Source organism: Diaporthe citri, assembly GCF_014595645.1.
Source record: "Diaporthe citri strain NFHF-8-4 chromosome Unknown scaffold_1, whole genome shotgun sequence".
NCBI classification, from domain to species: domain Eukaryota; kingdom Fungi; phylum Ascomycota; class Sordariomycetes; order Diaporthales; family Diaporthaceae; genus Diaporthe; species Diaporthe citri.
The window spans coordinates 6,542,764-6,562,453 of NW_025064846.1; the positions used below are offsets into that span (position 1 = coordinate 6,542,764).

General features: G+C 53.3%; 4 protein-coding genes across 4 annotated transcripts; 3 read left to right on the forward strand and 1 right to left on the reverse strand.

Moving 5' to 3' along the window:
• Positions 1-1,829: 1,829 nt before the first annotated feature.
• INS49_001748 (uncharacterized protein) lies at positions 1,830-9,926 on the forward strand (the record flags this gene model as incomplete). The annotated part of the gene is made up of 8 exons (XM_043162569.1): positions 1,830-2,003; positions 2,061-2,205; positions 2,255-2,389; positions 2,447-2,523; positions 2,575-3,361; positions 3,415-3,927; positions 3,990-9,013; positions 9,069-9,926. 8 exons carry the CDS (start codon positions 1,830-1,832, stop codon positions 9,924-9,926), a joined length of 7,713 nt encoding a protein of 2,570 aa, XP_043031075.1.
• A 729-nt stretch (positions 9,927-10,655) lies between these two features.
• Positions 10,656-11,780, forward strand: INS49_001749 (uncharacterized protein; the record flags this gene model as incomplete). Its single annotated transcript, XM_043162570.1, has 1 exon — positions 10,656-11,780. One exon carries the CDS (start codon positions 10,656-10,658, stop codon positions 11,778-11,780), a length of 1,125 nt encoding a protein of 374 aa, XP_043031076.1.
• A 177-nt stretch (positions 11,781-11,957) lies between these two features.
• Positions 11,958-13,615, reverse strand: INS49_001750 (uncharacterized protein; the record flags this gene model as incomplete). Its single annotated transcript, XM_043162571.1, has 5 exons — positions 11,958-12,402; positions 12,477-12,489; positions 12,539-12,685; positions 13,351-13,387; positions 13,451-13,615. 5 exons carry the CDS (start codon positions 13,613-13,615, stop codon positions 11,958-11,960), a joined length of 807 nt encoding a protein of 268 aa, XP_043031077.1.
• Positions 13,616-18,475: 4,860 nt separating this feature from the next.
• Positions 18,476-19,687, forward strand: INS49_001751 (uncharacterized protein; the record flags this gene model as incomplete). Its single annotated transcript, XM_043162572.1, has 1 exon — positions 18,476-19,687. The coding sequence occupies one exon, from the start codon at positions 18,476-18,478 to the stop codon at positions 19,685-19,687; it is 1,212 nt and encodes a 403-aa protein (XP_043031078.1).
• Between the last annotated feature and the right edge of the window lie 3 nt (positions 19,688-19,690).

Below are 19,690 nucleotides of genomic sequence, written 5' to 3' on the forward strand. Positions count from 1 at the left end.
CCCCCAGCCCGACCGGCCATACGGTTCACGCGTCCCATAATACTGGAAAACACCGCCACCCCGGCAGCCCTGGCAGCCCTGGCAGCCCTGGCAGCTGCCTGTGCTTGGTCGGCAGCCTGGCAGCTCACATTGGGCCCGCGCGACATTGTGTGTGGCTTTCAGGGCGCAAGCTTGTGTGATTAGGTGACACATCGGTCGCCTCGGATTCGATCGGCCGCGGCTGGATACGGTCCCCCAGGCCATGGCAGGCCATGACGGTCCAGTCCCGGCCCTGGCACAAATAGACTATGGACCCGCCCGATGGTGGGGACCGGTGTGCCTGAAGGTCGGATTTCTGTAGCAATGTGCTGTCGGCAACAGGTTCCGGGTCGTCATGGCCGCCTCAAGTTGGTTGTTGTCTCCGAAAGAGGAGAGCTTGCAAAGTTCCGGCAGTTGTGCGCGACGCACACAAGTCCCTATAGCAAGAGGGCGCCTTTCTTAATCATGCTGGCTTAGCAATCGTATTGCGGGATGGAACCCTGCTATCAGAGGCGCAGAGGTTCCATCGCCATCGTCGTCATCGGTGATCCGGCTCGCGTGCACATCTCGCACCAGGTGATGGCCATGTATATGTGCTAGCCTATGCAGTGCACTCTGTCCAAGCTCGGGCCAGACGGGACAAGTACACTGCATGCCCACCTCGTACATGCTCGGTACTTTGCGCTGCAGTGAGAACTTAAGTCTGAACAGAGTTGCTGACGACACGAACCCGGCCCAGGGCGCACGACCCGATTGGCTTGGGAAAGGGGGGAGGCCCCTCCCGCTCCACCCTCAATGTCGAAGGATGGGGGGGGGGCCCCTGGCCGGATTACTGGACCTCGACACGTGGGTTTCTGGACCCACGACTCCATTCCCAGCATTGCTTTGACGTCAGTCCACCTTGCTCGCCCACTGAGACTGGACCTGGATCCAATGCCGTGTACCTCTCTCTCACGACAGAGTGGGCCACCCGACAATCTGACAGGTCGCTTTGCCCTGACCGTTCATCCCCCTGAGCTGAACCAGCCGAGGCGGGAACCAGACCAAGACAACCACGCGTACCAGGCGTGCTTGGAAACAGTACGTAGCAGATGCTCCACGCGTACCGCGGACTGCCACCGAGTGCCTGAGTGGCTGGCAGCCAGCAGCCGGTGCACCGCGGGCCAATGTGTACGTGCAGCCAACTTGCAGAACATTGATCCGCGAGCCTTCGAGACTCATGTACCCGGCCTGCCAGTGCCAGTGCTTGCATGTGGTTCAAAAGAGTGCCCAGAGGGCGATCACCGGAGGGGCGCATTGATCGGCTCGCCTGGCACATTCGATAGCGTTACCGCCTACTGCAATATGGAGGGTCCTGTGGGCTTCGTTCCCAATCTGTTGGAAGCACCAACAGGCGCTTCAGAGCACTACCATTGGCCATTGCCCCCATACGCTCTACCGTCCACGGAGACACATCGTACTGTGCTCGAGGCCACGGCCGGACTGTGGTGTCTCCGCCCTCCCACATACAGCAGTCGTGAGCGCGTGATCAGGACTTGAGCAGCCTATCGAAGGCTCGCCAGGCTCGCCAGTCTGTCGTCGACATTGATGCACGATGGGGCACTACTCCACGAGAATGGATGGGGTTGATGGGCCCTGGCGGTCGAGGGGAACATGGCCCCGAATCAAGACCTCGTACATGATCCCCCATCTCCCGTCTACAAAGTGCCTATCAAGCACGTAGTCCTGCAGCATCATTTGTTTGTGTCAGCATATCGATCCGGTAGACTTCAACGTGCTTCGGAAAATCCAGTGACCAAGGTTCATCGACAATGGATGAGCCGATCGCTATCATCGGGGTGGATGCCAGGCTGCCTGGTGATGGCGACACCGCCGAGAGCTTCTACGAGTCACTGCTGGCAGGGAGATCGGCCAGGTCTGAGATACCCCCGGAGAGGTTCGCGATCGACTCATTCTGGCACCCCGAAGCTGAGAGGAGTGGCTCGGTGAGTTCCTTTTAGGGGCGCTTGATGTTACCACCGCCACCTGCTAACATACCGCAGACCCGGGCAAGACATGCACATTTCGTCAGAGGCAGTATTGCAGCATTCGATGCGCCCTTCTTCTCTGTCACGCCGGCTGAGGCCAACGGGATGGATCCCCAGCAGAGGGGGATGCTGGAGTCTGTCTACAAGGCTCTCGAGAATGGTCAGTCAAGTGGTAACTCCTTGAGATTTGGGTTCTAACATGAGATCAGCTGGCATTCCTATACCAAAGGCCGCAGGCTCTCAGACCGGCGTCTACGTCGGCTGTTTTGCCTACGATTATAATGACATAATAGTAAAGGACTTGGACCTTCCCTCCAAGTACGCCGCCACCGGTACGGTGGCGAGTATGCTCAGTAATAGAGTCTCGTGGTTCTTTGACTTTCGTGGCCCAAGTATCACAGTCGATACGGCCTGCTCCAGCAGTCTGGTGGCGGCTCATGAGGCGTGCATGAGTCTGAAGCTTCGTGAGATTGATATGGTGAGTGAGACTGTGTCTGGAGACCTGGGAAGATTGTGCTGACCACTGCAGGCCGTTGTTGGCGGTTGCAATCTCATGCTCTCGCCCGAGATGACGCTGAAGCTAGACGCAGCTGGCGTTCTTGGCCCGGACGGCAAATCGTACAGTTTTGACCACAGAGGCAACGGGTATGCCCGTGGAGAGGGATTCGGCACCTTGGTACTGAAGCGAGTCTCTGATGCAGTCCGTGATGGCGACGTTATCCGCGCCGTCATCCGAAATTCCTCCACGAACCAGGATGGCAAGTCTCCTGGCATCACACAGCCAACCAAGGCTGGCCAGGCTGCTCTCATCAAGCATGTCTACAAGAGAGCTGGGCTCGACCCCTCTGTGACCCGGTTCTTCGAGGCACACGGCACGGGCACTCAAGTAGGCGACCCAATCGAAGCCAGTGCTATCGCCGAGATCTTTGCGTCTCACCGGTCGCCAGACGAGCCCCTCTATGTGGGCGCTCTCAAGAGCAACGTGGGACATCTCGAAGGTGCGGCTGGAGTTGCTGCAATCATCAAAGGAGTCTTCACGCTTGAGAAAGGTGTCATTCCACCAAACATCTGGTTCGAGAAGGCCAATCCCAAGATAAAGGATTCGTGGCATCTGAAATTCCCCACCGAGGCAACGCCTTGGCCTCAGGCTGGCCTCCGCCGAATGTCGATCAACTCGTTTGGCATTGGTGGTAGTAATGCCCACGTGGTCATGGATGATGCTTTACATTTCCTACAGCAGTATCGGCTGGTTGGTAACCATCGCACCCTTGTCGCTCCAGGCTCGCGGGGCATCCGACAACAGCCACACATCAACGGTACGTCGTACTTGCACCTAGCCTCCAAAGCTGCGCTGATGTTGAATGATCAGGACACACCAACGGCACCAACGGCGCCAATGGTACCAACGGTACCAGTGGCGGCCATCGTCGAACGGACAGTGGAATAGATATGGGCGTAAATGATGATACTGATGCAGCTCTCAGCCAACTATTTGTGTTATCCACGAGCGACCAGGATGGCATACAGCGTATGCGAGATGCCCTCGAGGGATACCTGGCGTCAAAGTCTCGCGAGAACTCAATCGCCGACGATGAACGGTTGCTCAAAGACCTCAGTCACACGCTGGCTTCCAAGAGGACTCATCATGCATGGCGAGCTTTCACAACCGCAGACAGCCCCAGCGCTCTGCAGGATACGCTGAAGGTGATGCCAAGTGCGGCAAGGATCAAGTCCCAGCCTCGTTTGGCATTCGTCTTCACGGGACAAGGTGCCCAGTGGCCAGCGATGGGCATCGAGCTCATGGCATATCCGGTCTTCCAAGAAAGCATCCTGTCCGCTGACAGATACCTGAATGATTTGGGTTGTTCCTGGTCTCTGTCCTGTACGTCAATAAAGCCCCTTTCCTCTGCTCCACGAGAATCTGTCGAAGCTGACCGATGGCAGACGAGCTTTCCAAGCATGCGGGCTCACGCGTTGATGACCCTGAATTCTGCCAACCAATCTGCACCGCCCTACAAATTGCCCTTGTGGATCTCCTGGCTAGCTGGGGCATATTCCCCCACGCTATCACTGGCCATTCTTCGGGAGAAGTAGCAGGTGCCTACGCTGCCGGAGCAATATCGAGAGAGGCAGCTTGGAAAGTCGCCCACTTCAGGGGCAAGCTGAGCTCAAAGCTGATCCGATCGGGGTCCCTGCCTCAGACAAGTATGGCTGCAGTAGGTCTGGACACCAAAGCCACTTGGGCTGCAATCGAACGCGTGAACAAAATGGGTGGCCAAGGGACCCTGGAAATTGCCTGCATGAACAGCTGGCAGAGCCATACTGTCAGCGGTGATGCCAAGAAGATCAACACGCTCGTGGAGATGCTCAATCAGGAGAAGGTCTTCGCCCGGAGACTCAATGTCGAAATCGCCTACCATTCGCAATACATGAAGGCCATTGCGGACGAGTATCTCGAGGCGATGGGAGAATTGGAAGCTGGGACAAATCAGAACCCGTTCAAGTCGACGTTCTTCTCCTCGACCCGTGGCTCTTCCATCTCTCTGGCTGAACTCCGAAAGCCATCTTACTGGGTCGCCAATCTTGTCTCCCCTGTACGGTTTTGCGAATCTGTCACAGAGCTTCTCAAAGATTCTGTTGACGGACCGAAGATCAATGGATACACGAAGACGAAGCCGGCTCCTTCGGCACTCATCACAGACATACTCGAGATTGGCCCTCACGCCGCCCTGAAAGGCCCCTTAGCCAATATTTCCAAGCAAATCTCGGGCAGAGATGCAATCACCTACCATTCCATGATCAAACGCAAGTCGTCTGCTGTGCAGACTGCCCTGGAGGCAGCTGGATCACTTTTCTGCCAAGGCTACGAGGTCGACCTGTCTGCAGTCAACGAGGCCCGCGGATCAGATGGCCACAAACCACTAATGCTAATTGATTTACCGAGTTATCCATTCAACCATTCGAAAGAATACTGGCTTGAGAGCCGACTGAGCAAGAATTCCCGCCTGCGCCCGGCTGGACGTCACGATCTCCTCGGCGTGCCCATAACAGACTGGAACAAGAGTAACGCAACTTGGCGCAATTACATCCGACTGTCAGAGAACCCCTGGATTGAGGACCATAAGGTTGCTGGCGATGTGTTGTACCCTGCTGCGGGCATGCTCGTCATGGCCATCGAGGCTAGCCGACAGATCGCCCAAGAGAGCAAAGCCCTGAAGGGCTTTAGGTTTCGAGACGTCTCGTTCCATTTGGCGCTGCGTGTTCCTGATGACGCCCAGGGCGTTGAAACACATTTCTACCTGAGACCATACCGAGAGACCAGCTCACCTGGCTCGTCGACATGGAATGAGTTCCAACTGTGGTCGTTCAATGATGGCGAATGGAGAGAGCATTGCCGTGGACTAGTGCAGAGCGAGTATCAGGAGGAAAAGACCAATAGCGAACTGATGGTCCAGGAACAGTGCAGGAAAGTCGTTCAAGATGCTCAACAAGCTTGCGCGGCTGACATAGCAGTCGACAAGGTGTACCGCAAGCTCAAGCAGTCTGGGCTGGACTTTGGCCCTACATTCCGGACACTGGATGATATCCGGCTCGGCCAAGACCTGACGCTGTTCGCACGGGTCAACTCGCCGGTGTCGAAGATCCAAGAGGTCATGCCAAGCCATTACGTGCAGCCTCACTTGGTCCATCCAGCACTCTTGGATGGTGTCGTGCATGCAAACATCGCACCACTGGTGTCAAACTCCTCAGGCGCTGATCAGCCCAGGGTCCCGATCTACGCCGAGAGCATCTGGATCTCAGCCAGCCCGGAAGCTCACAACGCCTATCTGGTGGTGACGGCTCAACCCTCGGTCCGCGGGGAGAGCGAGACCGAATCGTCCTTTACCGCGGTCAGCCCCGAGACAAATATTCCTTCAGTCTACGCCTCCGGTCTGATCTTCAAGACCCTCCCGGGTGGTGCGTCGCAGGACGCCGCTGAGTCGCTGCACGATGCTTTCAACATTGAGTGGAAGCCAGACCCGACACTTCTGAGCGAGAAGCAGGCCTCTAAAGTATTCGGTGTCCCCATGGCCACCGGGGACAACCCATCAGAGTGGATGGAGGATTGCGAGGCGCTGTGCCTTGCGTACATTCGCCGATTCCTCGCTTCCATCACGAAGGACCGCATCGGCCGTATGGAAGAGCACCATCTGAAGTACGTGTCGTGGATGGAGCACATCGCCCGCCAGGCGACTGACAGGATTGTTCCCGGGATCGAGCACGTCGAGGACAAGGTCAGGTCGAGAGCTACGCCCGAGGGCGTCCTGATCATCGCTGTGGGCCAAGCGCTGGAAGAGATGCTGGGAGGTCCCCTGAACCCGCTCGACGTCATCTTCAAGGACAAGATCGCCGAGAATGTCTACCGCTACGGCCTGGGCTCTCAAAGATGTTACGAGCAGCTTTGCAGCTATGTTGATGCCCTGGCACACAAGAATCCAGCCATGCAGATCCTCGAAATCGGTGCTGGCACCGGCGGTGCGACCAGGCCTGTCATGGAGACGCTGACGGCCCAGGGCAAGCGATATGAGAAGTATTGCTTCACCGACATTTCGCCATCTTTCTTCGAGCAAGCCAAGGACGCCATATTCAAGGACCAGCTGGACAGCGCAGACTTCCGCGTACTCAACGTCGAGAATGATCCTCTCGACCAGGGCTTCGAGGCCGGCCGGTACGACCTTATCCTGGCTGCCAACGTGTTGCACGCAACGAAGAAGATCGACGTGTCGCTCTCCAATGCAAAGAGGTTGCTTAAGCCTGGGGGAAAGCTCCTGCTCTTCGAGATTACCAACATCGAGGTGCTGCTCAGCCATTTCTGCTTTGGTACGCTCCCTGGCTGGTGGCTATCAGAGGACAAGGACCGCAGGTGGGGGCCATTGATGTCTGCTGAGGGCTGGCGATACCACCTCTCGCAAAGTGGCTTCACTGGGCTTGACGCGGTCTTCCAGGACTTCCCTGGCTCTGCCCATCAGATGAGTTCCATCCTTGTGTCGGGCGTGCCATCAGAAAATGCGGCAACCTCCACAACTGGAACCACCTGTATCGTGACCGACGGACTATCGGCACAGCAAGTTGATGTTGCCAGGAAGATCTCGAAGGCCCTCGACGCGAATGGCTCGGCATGTGATGTTACGTCTTTGATGGCATTGGGTGAGAAAGACTTGAACGGCACTACCTGCGTGGTTCTTGCCGAACTCAAGTCCTCACTTTTCCAAGACATGACGGACTCCGTCTTTTCATCGATCAAGCGAATGACCAGCCAGTGCAAGTCGTTGCTGTGGGTGACCAAAGGTGGAGATGCACTCGCACCGGCGCCTGACATGGAGCCTGTTACTGGACTGGCCAGAGTCGCTCGGTCCGAGAGACCTGGCTTCCAGTTCGTCACTCTTTCGTTCGAGCAGAACGAGGCTCCAGGCACTATCGTAGAACAGTGCGTGCGGGCTCTCAGCGCCTCGCAGAATGACAACGAGAACTCCTTCAGGGTCACTGGCGGAGTTCCGCACGTGCCACGACTTGTGAAGGCTGAGTATCTTGCGGATCACATCCGATCCCAAACCGCTGCTCTGGGTGTGGTCCAGAATGCCCTCGGCGGAGAGGCTTCTCGGTCCCTGGCTCTGCAGGTCGGCACTCCAGGCCAGCTGGAGTCACTGAGATTTGAAGATGATCTGCTCCATGAAACACCACTTGCTGCCGATGAGGTCGAGTTCGAGCTTAAGGCCTGTGGCTTGACTGCCCTGGACTTGGCGTCAGTGAGAGGGAAGGTCAAAGAAACTCCCTTGGGTCTCGAGGCATCTGGCATTGTCACCGGGACTGGGCCAGCCTCCAAATTCCAGGCCGGAGATCGGGTCTTCGGCCTGGCGCTGAATGGTGCGCTTAAGACACACGTCAGGTCTTCAGATGGCTTCATGGCCAAGCTGCCTGACCGCCTGTCGTGGGCCGAGGCTGCGTCCATCCCCGTCGCTTACACTACTGCCTATTCTGTGCTTCATGAGATGGGGAGTATCCGCAAGGGCGACAAAGTACTCGTGCACTCAGGTGCGAGTAGCCTGAGCCAAGCAGCCGTTCAGCTTGCTCAACTTGCTGGTGGGGAGGTATTCGTTACGGTTGACGGGGAGGCTCAGCGTTCCTTGTTCGCAACAACGTATGGCATTCCGCAGGACCACATCCTCTCGGCTCGAGATGCATCCTTCAAGACTGTCATTCATCAGATGACCCAGGGCCGTGGTGTCGACACCGTGCTGAACTCTGTTGGGAGCGACTTGCTCACAGAGATCGTGGCTTGCGTTGCCCCATTCGGCCGGTTGGTCGACCTCAGTCCAGCTGACGACAACACCAATGCACGCATCTCGTTGAATGATCTCCAACAGAAGAACATTCGCTACGAGACTTTTGATCTCAAGTACCGAGCACTGAATGACCCTGTGCGGACCCAGCGTAGCTTCCAGGGAATGGTTGAGCAGCTTCTCCTGAGGGGGCCAGAGTCGACTATCCAGAGAACACCAATCTCCACCCATGCGTTCTCTCGGCTTGGAGATGCGTTCCGCCAGATGCAGTCTGGGACTCAGGTTGAGAAACTGGTTCTAGAGCCGCACGACCAGGATGTCGTCCCTGTCCTTTCAAGACGCGTACCGGCTTGTCAATTTGAGCCTAACGCAACTTATGTGATCGCCGGCGGTCTCGGTGGCCTCGGAAGATCTGTAGCGCGATGGATGGCTGGTCGGGGAGCAAGGAACCTGATTCTGCTGTCTAGGCGTGGCCCCGTGCAAGATGCTGCCAAGCAGCTTGTCCAGGAGCTCGAGCTTACCTGTGTTAACGTCGCCACGCCGGCTTGTGACGTGACAGATAGTGAGACCCTCAGAGATGTCATTGAGAAGTGCCTGGCAACCATGCCGCCTATCAGAGGATGCATACAAGGTTCCATGGTTCTCAAGGTAAGTTTCAAGCCGCACGTCGATGCCCTGTCTTACGTATGCTAATCTCAGTCAGGATAACCGCCTTGAGGACATGACTCTCGACGAGTGGAACGACGCCGTCCGACCCAAAGCCAACGCATCATGGAACCTTCACGATGTCCTAGGCCGCAGCCTAGACTTCTTCATCATCCTCTCGTCGACCGTCGGCATCACCGGCGGCCCAGAACAGGCCAACTACGCAGCAGGCAACACCTTCCAAGACGCACTCGCCCGCCATCTTGCGTCACAAGGCGCACATGCCGTCTCGCTAGACCTTCCCATCATCCGCGGAGTCGGATACGTGGAAGAGCGTCCTGAACTGCTCGACCACCTCCGCTCGATGGGCTGGGCCTTCATGGAGGAGAATGAGTTCCACGCCGCGCTCGACTACCACTGCCGGCCCGTCGAGGGCTCCGTGCCTATCGTCCGGTCGCAGGTGCTGCCGCGGTTCTGGCTCCCACAACAGACCGCCGCAGATGGCCACGAGCTGCCGACCTGGAGGCTCGACCCCCTGTTCAGCCACCTCGCCGTGTCGAGCTCCGCCACCGCGGCGGCCGCGGAGGGCACGACCGACGCGAAGAAGTCCGTCAACCACGTTGCGCTCCTTACAGCTGCTAAGTCGCCGGAGGAGGCTGAGAAGGTGGTTCTCGAGGCGCTCCTGCTCAAGCTATCCCGCGTGCTGAGCGTCGATGTGTCGAACTTGGATGCTGGCAAGCCGCTACATGCGTACGGGGTCGACTCGCTGGTGGCGGTCGAGTTGCGGTCGTGGATAGCGAAGGAGCTCAAGGCGGAGGTCTCTGTCTTCGACATGACCAACGCGTCGAGCATCTCCCAGGTGGCTACCACCGCGGCGGAGAAGAGCAAGCTGGTTGTGAAGGGCGGTGGGAATTGAGCATGATATGACTAGATGATGATATGACCCTGATTTCTCGTATTCGGCGTTCAGCGAAGAGTCAGCAGATTTATTTCCTTTACATTTCAATTACGTTGGGGAGAGATACACAGCGCATAAAGAATAGTTCTAAGGACTGGAGCACCTATATAGCACAAGATGAATAATTGATACAATTTTGCTCTTGACGTGAAGCTACTGCAGAATACTCTGCTAGATGTAGAGAACGCAGGCAACTCCTTTTGATTTCTTCTACAACGGTCAGCCCTTCTTCGGAGGTTGTTATCCGTCGGTAATACACAACTGTGCGAAGACGGTCTATCTTAGGCCTGTACATGGACCGGCGGAAGTTGACTTTTCCGTCAAATTAATCATGTACGACAAGTCAGAGGTAGGAGCAGCTACTGATGTTTTCATCGTGTGCCAGAGGTAATACAGCACTGTCCGTCTCCCGTTGTCTCTCATTTAGATCTTCTTGCCGGATCTGCAGGTTTGCGTCATCTCCTAAAGCCGATGCAACAGCCGAAACTCTCCCCAAATGTGTCCGCTGGTGGATTCTCCGCACCCGTCAGCTCCTCTGGAACGGCTTCGAGCTTCGGCCAACCATGGAGCTTAAGTGAAACCACAACTCTCACGGACCTGGAAACTTGGCCAATGAATTGCTTGAAAGCTCTTGTGTACTCTACGATTTTACCTAGGTAGCATCCTCACAGATCACCTGCCATCACAATGTCTTTGACCGGCCAATCCTACGTGGTCCGCTCTCCCGGCGGGCCAATCACGCTTGAAACTATACACTACGACCGGATTGGCGACCACGAGATACTCGTCCGGACTGTTGCAGTATCAGTATGTGCGTCGGACATCAAGGCTGCCGAGGGCAAGTTCTTCATGAAGCCGCCGATGATACTGGGCCATGAAGGGGCCGGGATCGTGGAAGAGGTCGGGGCCAAGGTCACGGCATTCAAAAGAGGAGACAAAGTCGTTCTGCACTACAGCAGCTGCAAGTCTTGTGATGCTTGTGTCACGGGCGGCAACCCTTACTGTGAGCGGATGGAGCAGCTGAACTTCGGAGGACTACGCGAAGACAACGACTCAACCAAGTTTGCCACGGCAGCGGATGGACAGTCACTGAGTGCCCTATTCTTTGGCCAGAGCTCCATGGGACAACTGGCCCTGGCCAGGGAAACCAGCGCAGTCAAGGTCGATGCAACGGCTGACGAACTCAAGCTCTTCGCCTCTCTGAGTTGTGGAATTCAGACGGGAGCAGGCGCGGTGCTCAACGTCTGCAAGCCTCCACCAGGTGCTGCTTTTGCTATCTTTGGCGCCGGCGCCGTTGGTCTGGCCGCAGTCCTGGCGGCTAGGCTATGCTCACCTTCACATGTTATCGTCATTGATATTTCACAGAAGAAGCTCGACTTGATCCCGCCAGGGCTTGCTACTCATACTATATGCTCGCTTGGGTCGGAACGAGGGTCAGTCGCCGCGCAGCTCAAGGAAATAACTGAAGCAAGAGGTGTTGATTATGCCTTGGACTGTGCTGGACTCGGAGAGCTCATTACAGAAGGTTTCGCTGCTCTCAAAAAGCGAGGGATGGTGGTCTCCATTGGGGGTGGGAACACACAGGCTTCCCTGCATACGACGGAGATGCTCGTGAAGGGAGCGACCTATAGAGGGACACACCAAGGCGACTCCGTGTCGCAAATCTTCATACCGCGTCTGATCAAGCTTTGGAGGTCTGGTCAGTTCCCTTTCCACAAGTTGCTCTCGCACTACAAGTTGGAGGATCTCCCCCAGGTACTGGACGATTTGAAGAATGATAGGATCATGAAGCCAGTGTTGGTTAGTACATGAACAAAGACTACAGTCTATGCAGATTCTTTTGCGATCCTAGTTCCACGATTCAGCTCTCTTCCCTCAGAACATATGGGGAGGCCGAGCACTTTTGTACATTTGAGTTAGATACGACCCCGCGTATCCTGCCCAATAACTCGTATTCCAAGCAAGCGGATGACCTATATCATAGACGGTCTATGACAGAGCACTGATGTGACTATACCTTGCAATGAACTCAGTCTTGACAGTAATCCCTCCCATCTCCAACTCCTCTCCGTCCTTGCTTTCGCTGCAACTAGCTCTTACGGCTTCGGCGCTGAAGTAGCTGATCTCGGGTCTTCTCGGCATTGGCTGGGTAGCTGCTGGAGACAGTGGCTGCTCCTCAATCACCGAGAAGCCTCCTGTCTTTGGCTTCTGGCTCTTCCGGGCCGAGGTGCTGTAGTTGCCCAATTGGCTCTTGGTTCGCATCGTGGAGATCGCACTCCTGAACAAGGGACGCAAGACGGGGATGCACGCGAGGATTACAGCGAGCGCTGCTTCGAGGACTGTCAGAACCATGGCGTGTTGGATCGAGAACGTGATGTCGCCGTTATCGACGGAGGGTAGCAAGGCGACTTTGACGGCGCTGATGATGCAGACACTGGAGATTATTTAGTGGTTAGCTAATCGAAAAAGACATTTAGGTTTGAGCATTGATGCCGGCTTGCAACTTACACGAGCCCAAGACCTAGGAGATATTAGCAAACTTCCTTGCAAGTTGGGTGGAAAAGACTTACCAAAAGTTATCATCAAAGTGACCTTTTTGTACATTGTCATCTCCAGCCTGATGAGATAAGGCATGGGTAGGACGAGCACGATGACATCTGTTGCAATGTTCAATGATCCCGCGACAATCCAGAGCTCAGTGGAGGGACCACAATGGCCTTGAGCAATGATAAGTTAGCTAGGACTTCATAGTATGTTGGAAGTAGGTGCGGATCAGAACTGAGGACCACAATGACCTCCTCGGGCCTTGCGCGCAACTCCAACCATCCCAAGCCACAAAATATGTAGATGGCAATGCGAGATTGTTTTGCCTTAGGGTGACACAAGAGGAATATGTCCCTACCGTTCTGGGTTTTGTCCCAGCCGAATGAAAGCGGTTGACAAATGAGAAATATAATCAATAGATTTCCAATGGCCCTGTAAAAGTTATCAGCCGGTGTCGATGCCATCGATCAAGGTTGTACGACTCACCAAAGCACAATGAGGGCCATTGTCCAATGTGCCGCAGTACGGAACCATCTGACCGTAAATACTCTGCAGCATAATGCGAGGAGGGAAAGTTTGCTAAGTGCGAGGCTCAACGTGGTCGTTATGCGAGCAGCTAGGAGATGCTGTAGTTTGTCAGTACCTGATGGCAGTGCAAGTGTTCGAAGCTACAGTCGTGAGGGCTCAACCAACAACCAAGAATGTTTCCGATCCGCTTTGGAGACCGAATCTATCGACTATCTCTGAAACGTGGAAGCCCAAGCCTGCATAGAGTATAGCTGCATCACAGAATTAATACCTTGTTTGGCGTAGCTTGAGCATGAACAGGGAAGCATACCAAGCACAATGATAACCGACAGGCCGACCGTTGTTAACTGTAGGTTGTTAGAGAACAGGCCTCTTTACCCCGGGGTACATCTCATTATTGTGTCTCTTACACATGATCCGATCATCAAATAGTCGCTAGCGTCCAGCCATCGCCCCAGCTTTTGACGGCTCAGTAGTCGCAGAGCCACGGCAGTCACAGAAAGCACGGCGAAGACCACAGCAACTGCAAACACAGTTATTTGCTCGGCCCTCTCGAGAGGAAAGCTGACGCCCATGATGATGGTATCGTCTAAAGGAGCGGAGTGACAAACGAGCGAAACATCAGACCAGCTGTGTGGTCGGAAGCAGCGGCGGAAACATAAACAAGAAGGTTATAGGAAGGGCTCCCCCCTTCTAAAGAGACTGCGCGAATGCCATTCGGTTGAGGATGCGGTCTGAGCGGGAGCAGGCACAGCATCTATCTCCGACTTGGCGGCCCCACGGTCTGACTTGAAACGGCAGGGCGGATTGAACTTTCTCCTCCATAATCCAGGGACAATGTTTACTGGATCCCAGTGTGACCCGTAGCGGTCCGAAGGATGTGTTGATTTTCGTGCGGCGAGGACGATCCTCTGACTCGTGGTTTCCGGGTGGATATTTTGTGACAGGGAGGCTGCTAGGCACATGCATATGTGCAGAGCACCTTATCGGTAGCATCGTAGGCAGCATGCTGCGCAGAACATTCGAGAAGATTACCTGTCTGGTTCTGTCTAAGACAAAGAAATCTCTCCGATGAAACAAATGTTGCGGCTGGTATTCAACCATTCATAGCTCCGTACACAAGCGAGCATTTACTTGCAAGACAGTTTTCGTTCTCGTATCAGAACATCGTTGATCCTGGTCACAGAAACGTGTCTGCTGTGCATGACTTGCAGTCTGCAGCACGTCTAATCTCGCGAAGGCTGTCCGGCCATGTGGTGCCAAGTGCCGGTCAGGGGCGTGTGTGAATCTGGGGTCTAAGGTTTCTAGAAGCCATAATTGTCGGGGATTTAAGAGGGCCGGAGGGTTGTCAGGACCACATCAGGGGTTTATAGCCGGAGCTAATCTCTTCACAGGTATCCGAGCGCTTTCTCCAGTCTGTGCCGGGCATTTCCTATCAGGATAATCTTTGTAGAGCACGTCATGTGAGCCCGCTGCATGACGTGCATACCCAAGTGGGCTGGATATTTTCTCCTTCCGATGAGCCCTACTCTTGCTCATCAAGACTACTTAAGTGGGTAGCAGGGCTCGCTACTGTGTTTACTTTCTCTAAAAGCTCGTGTCCAGGGAGACCCCATGCCTGCTTTGACGAATGCCATCATCCTGCTCTCAATATTGCAAGCATAGAGATACCCAACAGGGCATATATTGAAGCATAGTGGGCTGACGGAGCAAAGGCAAATAGAGGACAATACTTGGGAGATCAGAAATTCACTTATTCAGTCGTACAATGCTTTTACTGCTTTCCAATTTTTGAACTTATTCGCTTGGGATAAACGCGCCCCAAAGGCAATGTAATCTCCGGCACCGCACCGCCGTGATCGTGACTCTTCCTCCGGGCGCCTCGTCCGGGGTTCGTACCCGCTGCCCTGCCGCCGAAGCGAGGAATCTTCCGCGGCCCTCTTTCCATTCCAAAATTTCATTCCAAATCACCAAAATCTGCCAGAGCCTGTTCGGTGGGATGGGTGTCTTCCTTTTTCCGCTCCCCTGTCTGAATCAAATCCCGGAATTGGCGCAATGATGTTGACGAGTACAAGTCAGTGAGGCTATTGTAATGACAGAAGATGCTGTTGATTTTTCTTTGTTACATGCTTTACGTTGTAAGGTGTTGGGTCTAGGGTACAGGAAGCTGGTAGGCATAAAGTATAGAAATCTGACGATGTTAATCTGTCTGACCCTCGAACAGAAATTCATTCCGCATACCTGCGCACTTGCGTCCAGTCCATACAGCAAGGCAAAGTGAGGCTTAGATTTCAATTCTGCCCAGCACCACCCTCTGGGTCTCGCATTGGATCGACAGAAAGTGATCGTGAGCCTGGTTGTGTCCCCGCAGTCTGATCTGCTCCGGAATCCACCAGCAGCTCTTCCGCCCGCGAAGCAAGCTCATCGTGAGACCTACGCTCGCAGATCTCAATAACCCTGAGACTTGCCAGCGATGAGCACTTGAGTCGATTCAAAACCGGCACCATACACCGCTTTTACCAAAATCGAAGCTCTTTCTGTGGCCATTCAAACTTTTCTGCTTTCTTCCAGTCGAGGCCGCGTCGCTTAGGAAGGCATGACTCTGTACCAAACCCGGTCGAAACCGTACGAGTCGGTTGGCGCGATCCGCCAACCGAGCTCCATTCTTCACACTGAGCCTGAGAGAAAGACCCGACGAACGTGCCAAATTTGGAAATTGAGATGTTTGGGATGAGGTGCTACTATATTTAAATACATGTTCGCTTATAGTCAGTCGCCTGGTCACGTTTCCAGCGTTTTAGCAGTCTATGGAAGCAACTTTGTTGCAACCAAGTGATATTGACTCAACTCTTAATGAATTTCAGCCCTGCTGTCACCCTCTAAGTACCAAGTATCATGATATTTCCCAGGATTAAGCCCACAACAGATATTAGTGTGAGAGAGAATCTGAACCCAACGCTGTGCAGTGGTAACGTCCCCGGCCCAGATTCCGGCCCCCCCCTGATCCCGGCCACCTCATAAAAAACACTATAAAGCACTTATTTCTCTACTTTCTTTTAATTTATATAGATAATTAAATATAATACTAATTAAATATATTAAAAATATATAATAATTAAATTTATAATAATATTAAAATAAAGATTTAATATTTTAAAATCTTTTTTATTTTTATTAATATTTTATTAAAGAAATTAATTATTAATATAAACTTTTAAAATTTATATTATTTATAATATAATAAAGCTAATTTTTATTAATTAGGAATTTAATTATATTTAATTTAATTTATAAATTAAAGATTTTAATTTTCTTAACAAAACTTTATAAGGAAAAAGTTTTAAACTTTATTTAAAAATTATAAATAATTTTCTATATATATATAACTTTTATATAAGATTATTATATATTTATATATATATATAATATTTTAAAAAGAATTGTAAATATAATATTTAAAGAAATATAAGCTAAAATATAAGTGTTAAGGAATATATGGTATTTACTAATAATCCTTAACATTTCTTTTATTTTCTTTTTAAAATTTTTTATAAAATCTATTTTATTATATATAATAAAATGATATATATATATACTTTAAATATAATCATTTATATATAGTATTTTGAAATCTGTGTATTTTTAGCATTTAAATAGAATTAAATATAGAGGTTTAAAATGATAGTGTTTTTTGGTGGGAGTGCACCAAAAAGTGGGTGTCCGGGATCAGGGGGGGGCCGGAATCTGGGCCGGGGACGTTATTGTTGGCATGGCGCATCTGTACCATGGGGATTTCTGATGCAGTGATGAGGAGAAATGGCACGCACACAAGGCCAGTCTTGCTCTCGACAACACACATGGTTGAAACATCAAGCGAAGGCTTCAAATAAATCACTGATTTATGGACAAACCTAGGCCGCCTGAGGCTACACGTGGAAATGTGGAGATCCTTAGAAGCGTAGGGACATCATGGTTTACCTGTTTAATGCAATATCCAGCAATCTAAGGAGAGCTGAACATTTCATCATATTATCATTTCCCACGCTAACTTCTTCTTCATACTACGGAGCTATGCGAGACGTGGTCGCCTGGTTGGACCTCGGACGATGCCACATCGCATGGGAGTATTATTTGCATTGTCAATAATGCTGACATGGAAGGCCCGTGTCTGTAACATGGCCTGTGATGCGTGTAAGTGGCGTCATGGGTATTATGCATAATATGGGCCATTCCTTGGTTGCACAGAACGTCATCTGAACTTGTAGCAATCCGTGGGGATGGATCAGCATTGGATGTGTGCGATACAAATCCACGTAGTCGCTGCTGGGTTTGACCCCAACCCCGGGGGTTTTCTGAGCTGGCACGTTGATGCTTCGCTTGTCGAAGTGCTCTCATGCCCCTGCAGACGAGATAGCCATGTCACGGATGCGTGAGTTGTCACGGGTGCTGGCCTGGGGACATCGTGGTCAATGAAAGATGCACCATACAAATCAGCTAGAATGCTTGACGTATGCTAGTTGATTCGTGCCTGAACGGAGTGCCGCGATATCGGTACCTGGGCTCTAAGCTGGGGCACCCTCGGAAGCGGCGGAAGTCCGGATGTCAGCATCTCGTGATCTGCATGGGCTGGCAGTTTTGCTTGGAGGCTCCAGTGGTTAGCGCGCTCGAGTGGCTGGCCTCCTGGCAGCCTGGGTGCTCAGAAGAAAGAAAGTCGAGGTTTACAGTACAGATCGTTGTTGTCAAATGGAGATGACGTCGACTGGCGGCAGGGTGAGATAAAGAGATTGAGATGAGCAGCCAAAGTGCTTTTGATGCCCGTCACTGCGGTTCTGTATGCGCGTACTTTGCGTACAGGACGAAGGTACATTCCTGCAAGGCACGTTAGTACCCGGGCATAAAGTGGGGACAGTGGTCCTCTGGGCGTGGAAATCCTGATGCCTCAGGCAGCAATGACGAGACCTTGCAGGGATCACTCGCGTGCCGAAACACCGTATCCCCTGACAAATGCCGCCGGTCGACCACCCAGACGCCCCAAGGCTGGGCACATTGAGCCACTGAGGGTCCAACGGGCTGGACGGCTGGGACGGGTCGCCTGAGTAGCGGGCTGGAACATGTCACTTTCATCACTTGCTCAAAGCATCCCTGTCACTCCCTCCTCTTTGACGTTCCGCGCCTTCCTCTCCCAAGGCCCGATCTATTCTTATTCGAAACAACCATATCACGCTTCACCTTCAGCAGTCAACTATCTTGCTCTTTCTCCCACTTCTATACCCACCATCGCGACATCACCACATCACCACATCACCACATTCATCGACTTTCCATCTCCTTTTACGCACCGATAGTGTCGGGAGAACAGCAACTGCATCTCCTTTCGCCGTACTCATCGTCTACCCACGTCACACCACCACCGACCACGGAGATCAACCACGACAATGCTACTACGGCCCCTCCTCGCCGTGGCTGGCCTCTCTGCCGCCACCCACGCTTTCCTACTCCCTCCTGAGGTCAGCTCACATGATGCTGAGGTCGTCGAGACTCTTCCGTTCGAGAGTGCAGCCCTCGCACAAACCCAGTCACTCAGCCTCGACTGCCCCGGATGCCCTCCCGTGTTCAAGAACCACCACGGAAAGCCCAAGCACCACGAGCAGCACAGCAGCCACCTCGAACTCGACTTCTCCGTCGATCGATCCGCCGAGTCCGACCGGCTGATGCTGAATGGCTTTGAGCTCTATCCCAACTCCGACCCCTTTACCAACCTCCTCGTCGCTCCACAAGTTGCCGACAAGCGCAAGCACCACAAAGATCACAAGAACCACGAGAAACACATGAAGGGCGACGAGAAGCACGACGGTGACAACTCGAGGGTACTGCCTAGCCACCACAAGTTCCGACCAGGACACCAGGGAAGACCAAAGATCGTTGAGCAGCCACTCGGTTTCAGCCTTCAGATCCACCCCGTCCAGAAGACGGCCGATGACAACTTGGACCTTGTCGTCGTTGACCTCCAGATCATCGAAGTTGGCTCGGTTTTCGTCGAGGGACTCCCCAACATTCGCGTCAACATGATCAAGTCACCACAAGACGACCTCATGATTGCCAAGATTGAGCAGACCGCGTCCGAGAACGTCTCATCACCGAAGGGTGACGAATGCACCACCACCCTTTGCAAGTGGAAGGCTATTATCGCCGATAAGCTCGACAAGATGAAGATGCATGGCTGTGCTGGTATGATGGGCGGTAAGGCCGGCAACCACGGCCACCATGGCAACACCCAGCCTGCCAGCCACCACGACGAGCAGTACGGAATGTTCAACCGCCCTAATGGTTGGTCTTTGTTCTTCCGGAAGGTGACCTCGCACATCATCCTCCCTGTTCTTGTGGGCATCGTCGCTGGAGTCACGGTAGCCGTCGTGAGCATGCTGGTCGGAACTGTCCTCGTCGGTCTCTTCCGAAAGTTTGTTCGCGGGCAGTCTTTCTTCCCTCAGCACCGCTGCCGTCTCCACCCAGGCGGACGCCATCACAAGGCTGCCCAGAAGGAGGCTGCTGTCGACGAGGAAAAGTCGGGCTTGATGGAGAACCAGGAGGGTTTGCCTCCATCCTATGACCAGGACCAGGCCGAGGTTACTCATGTCGAGCGAGCTTAGGTT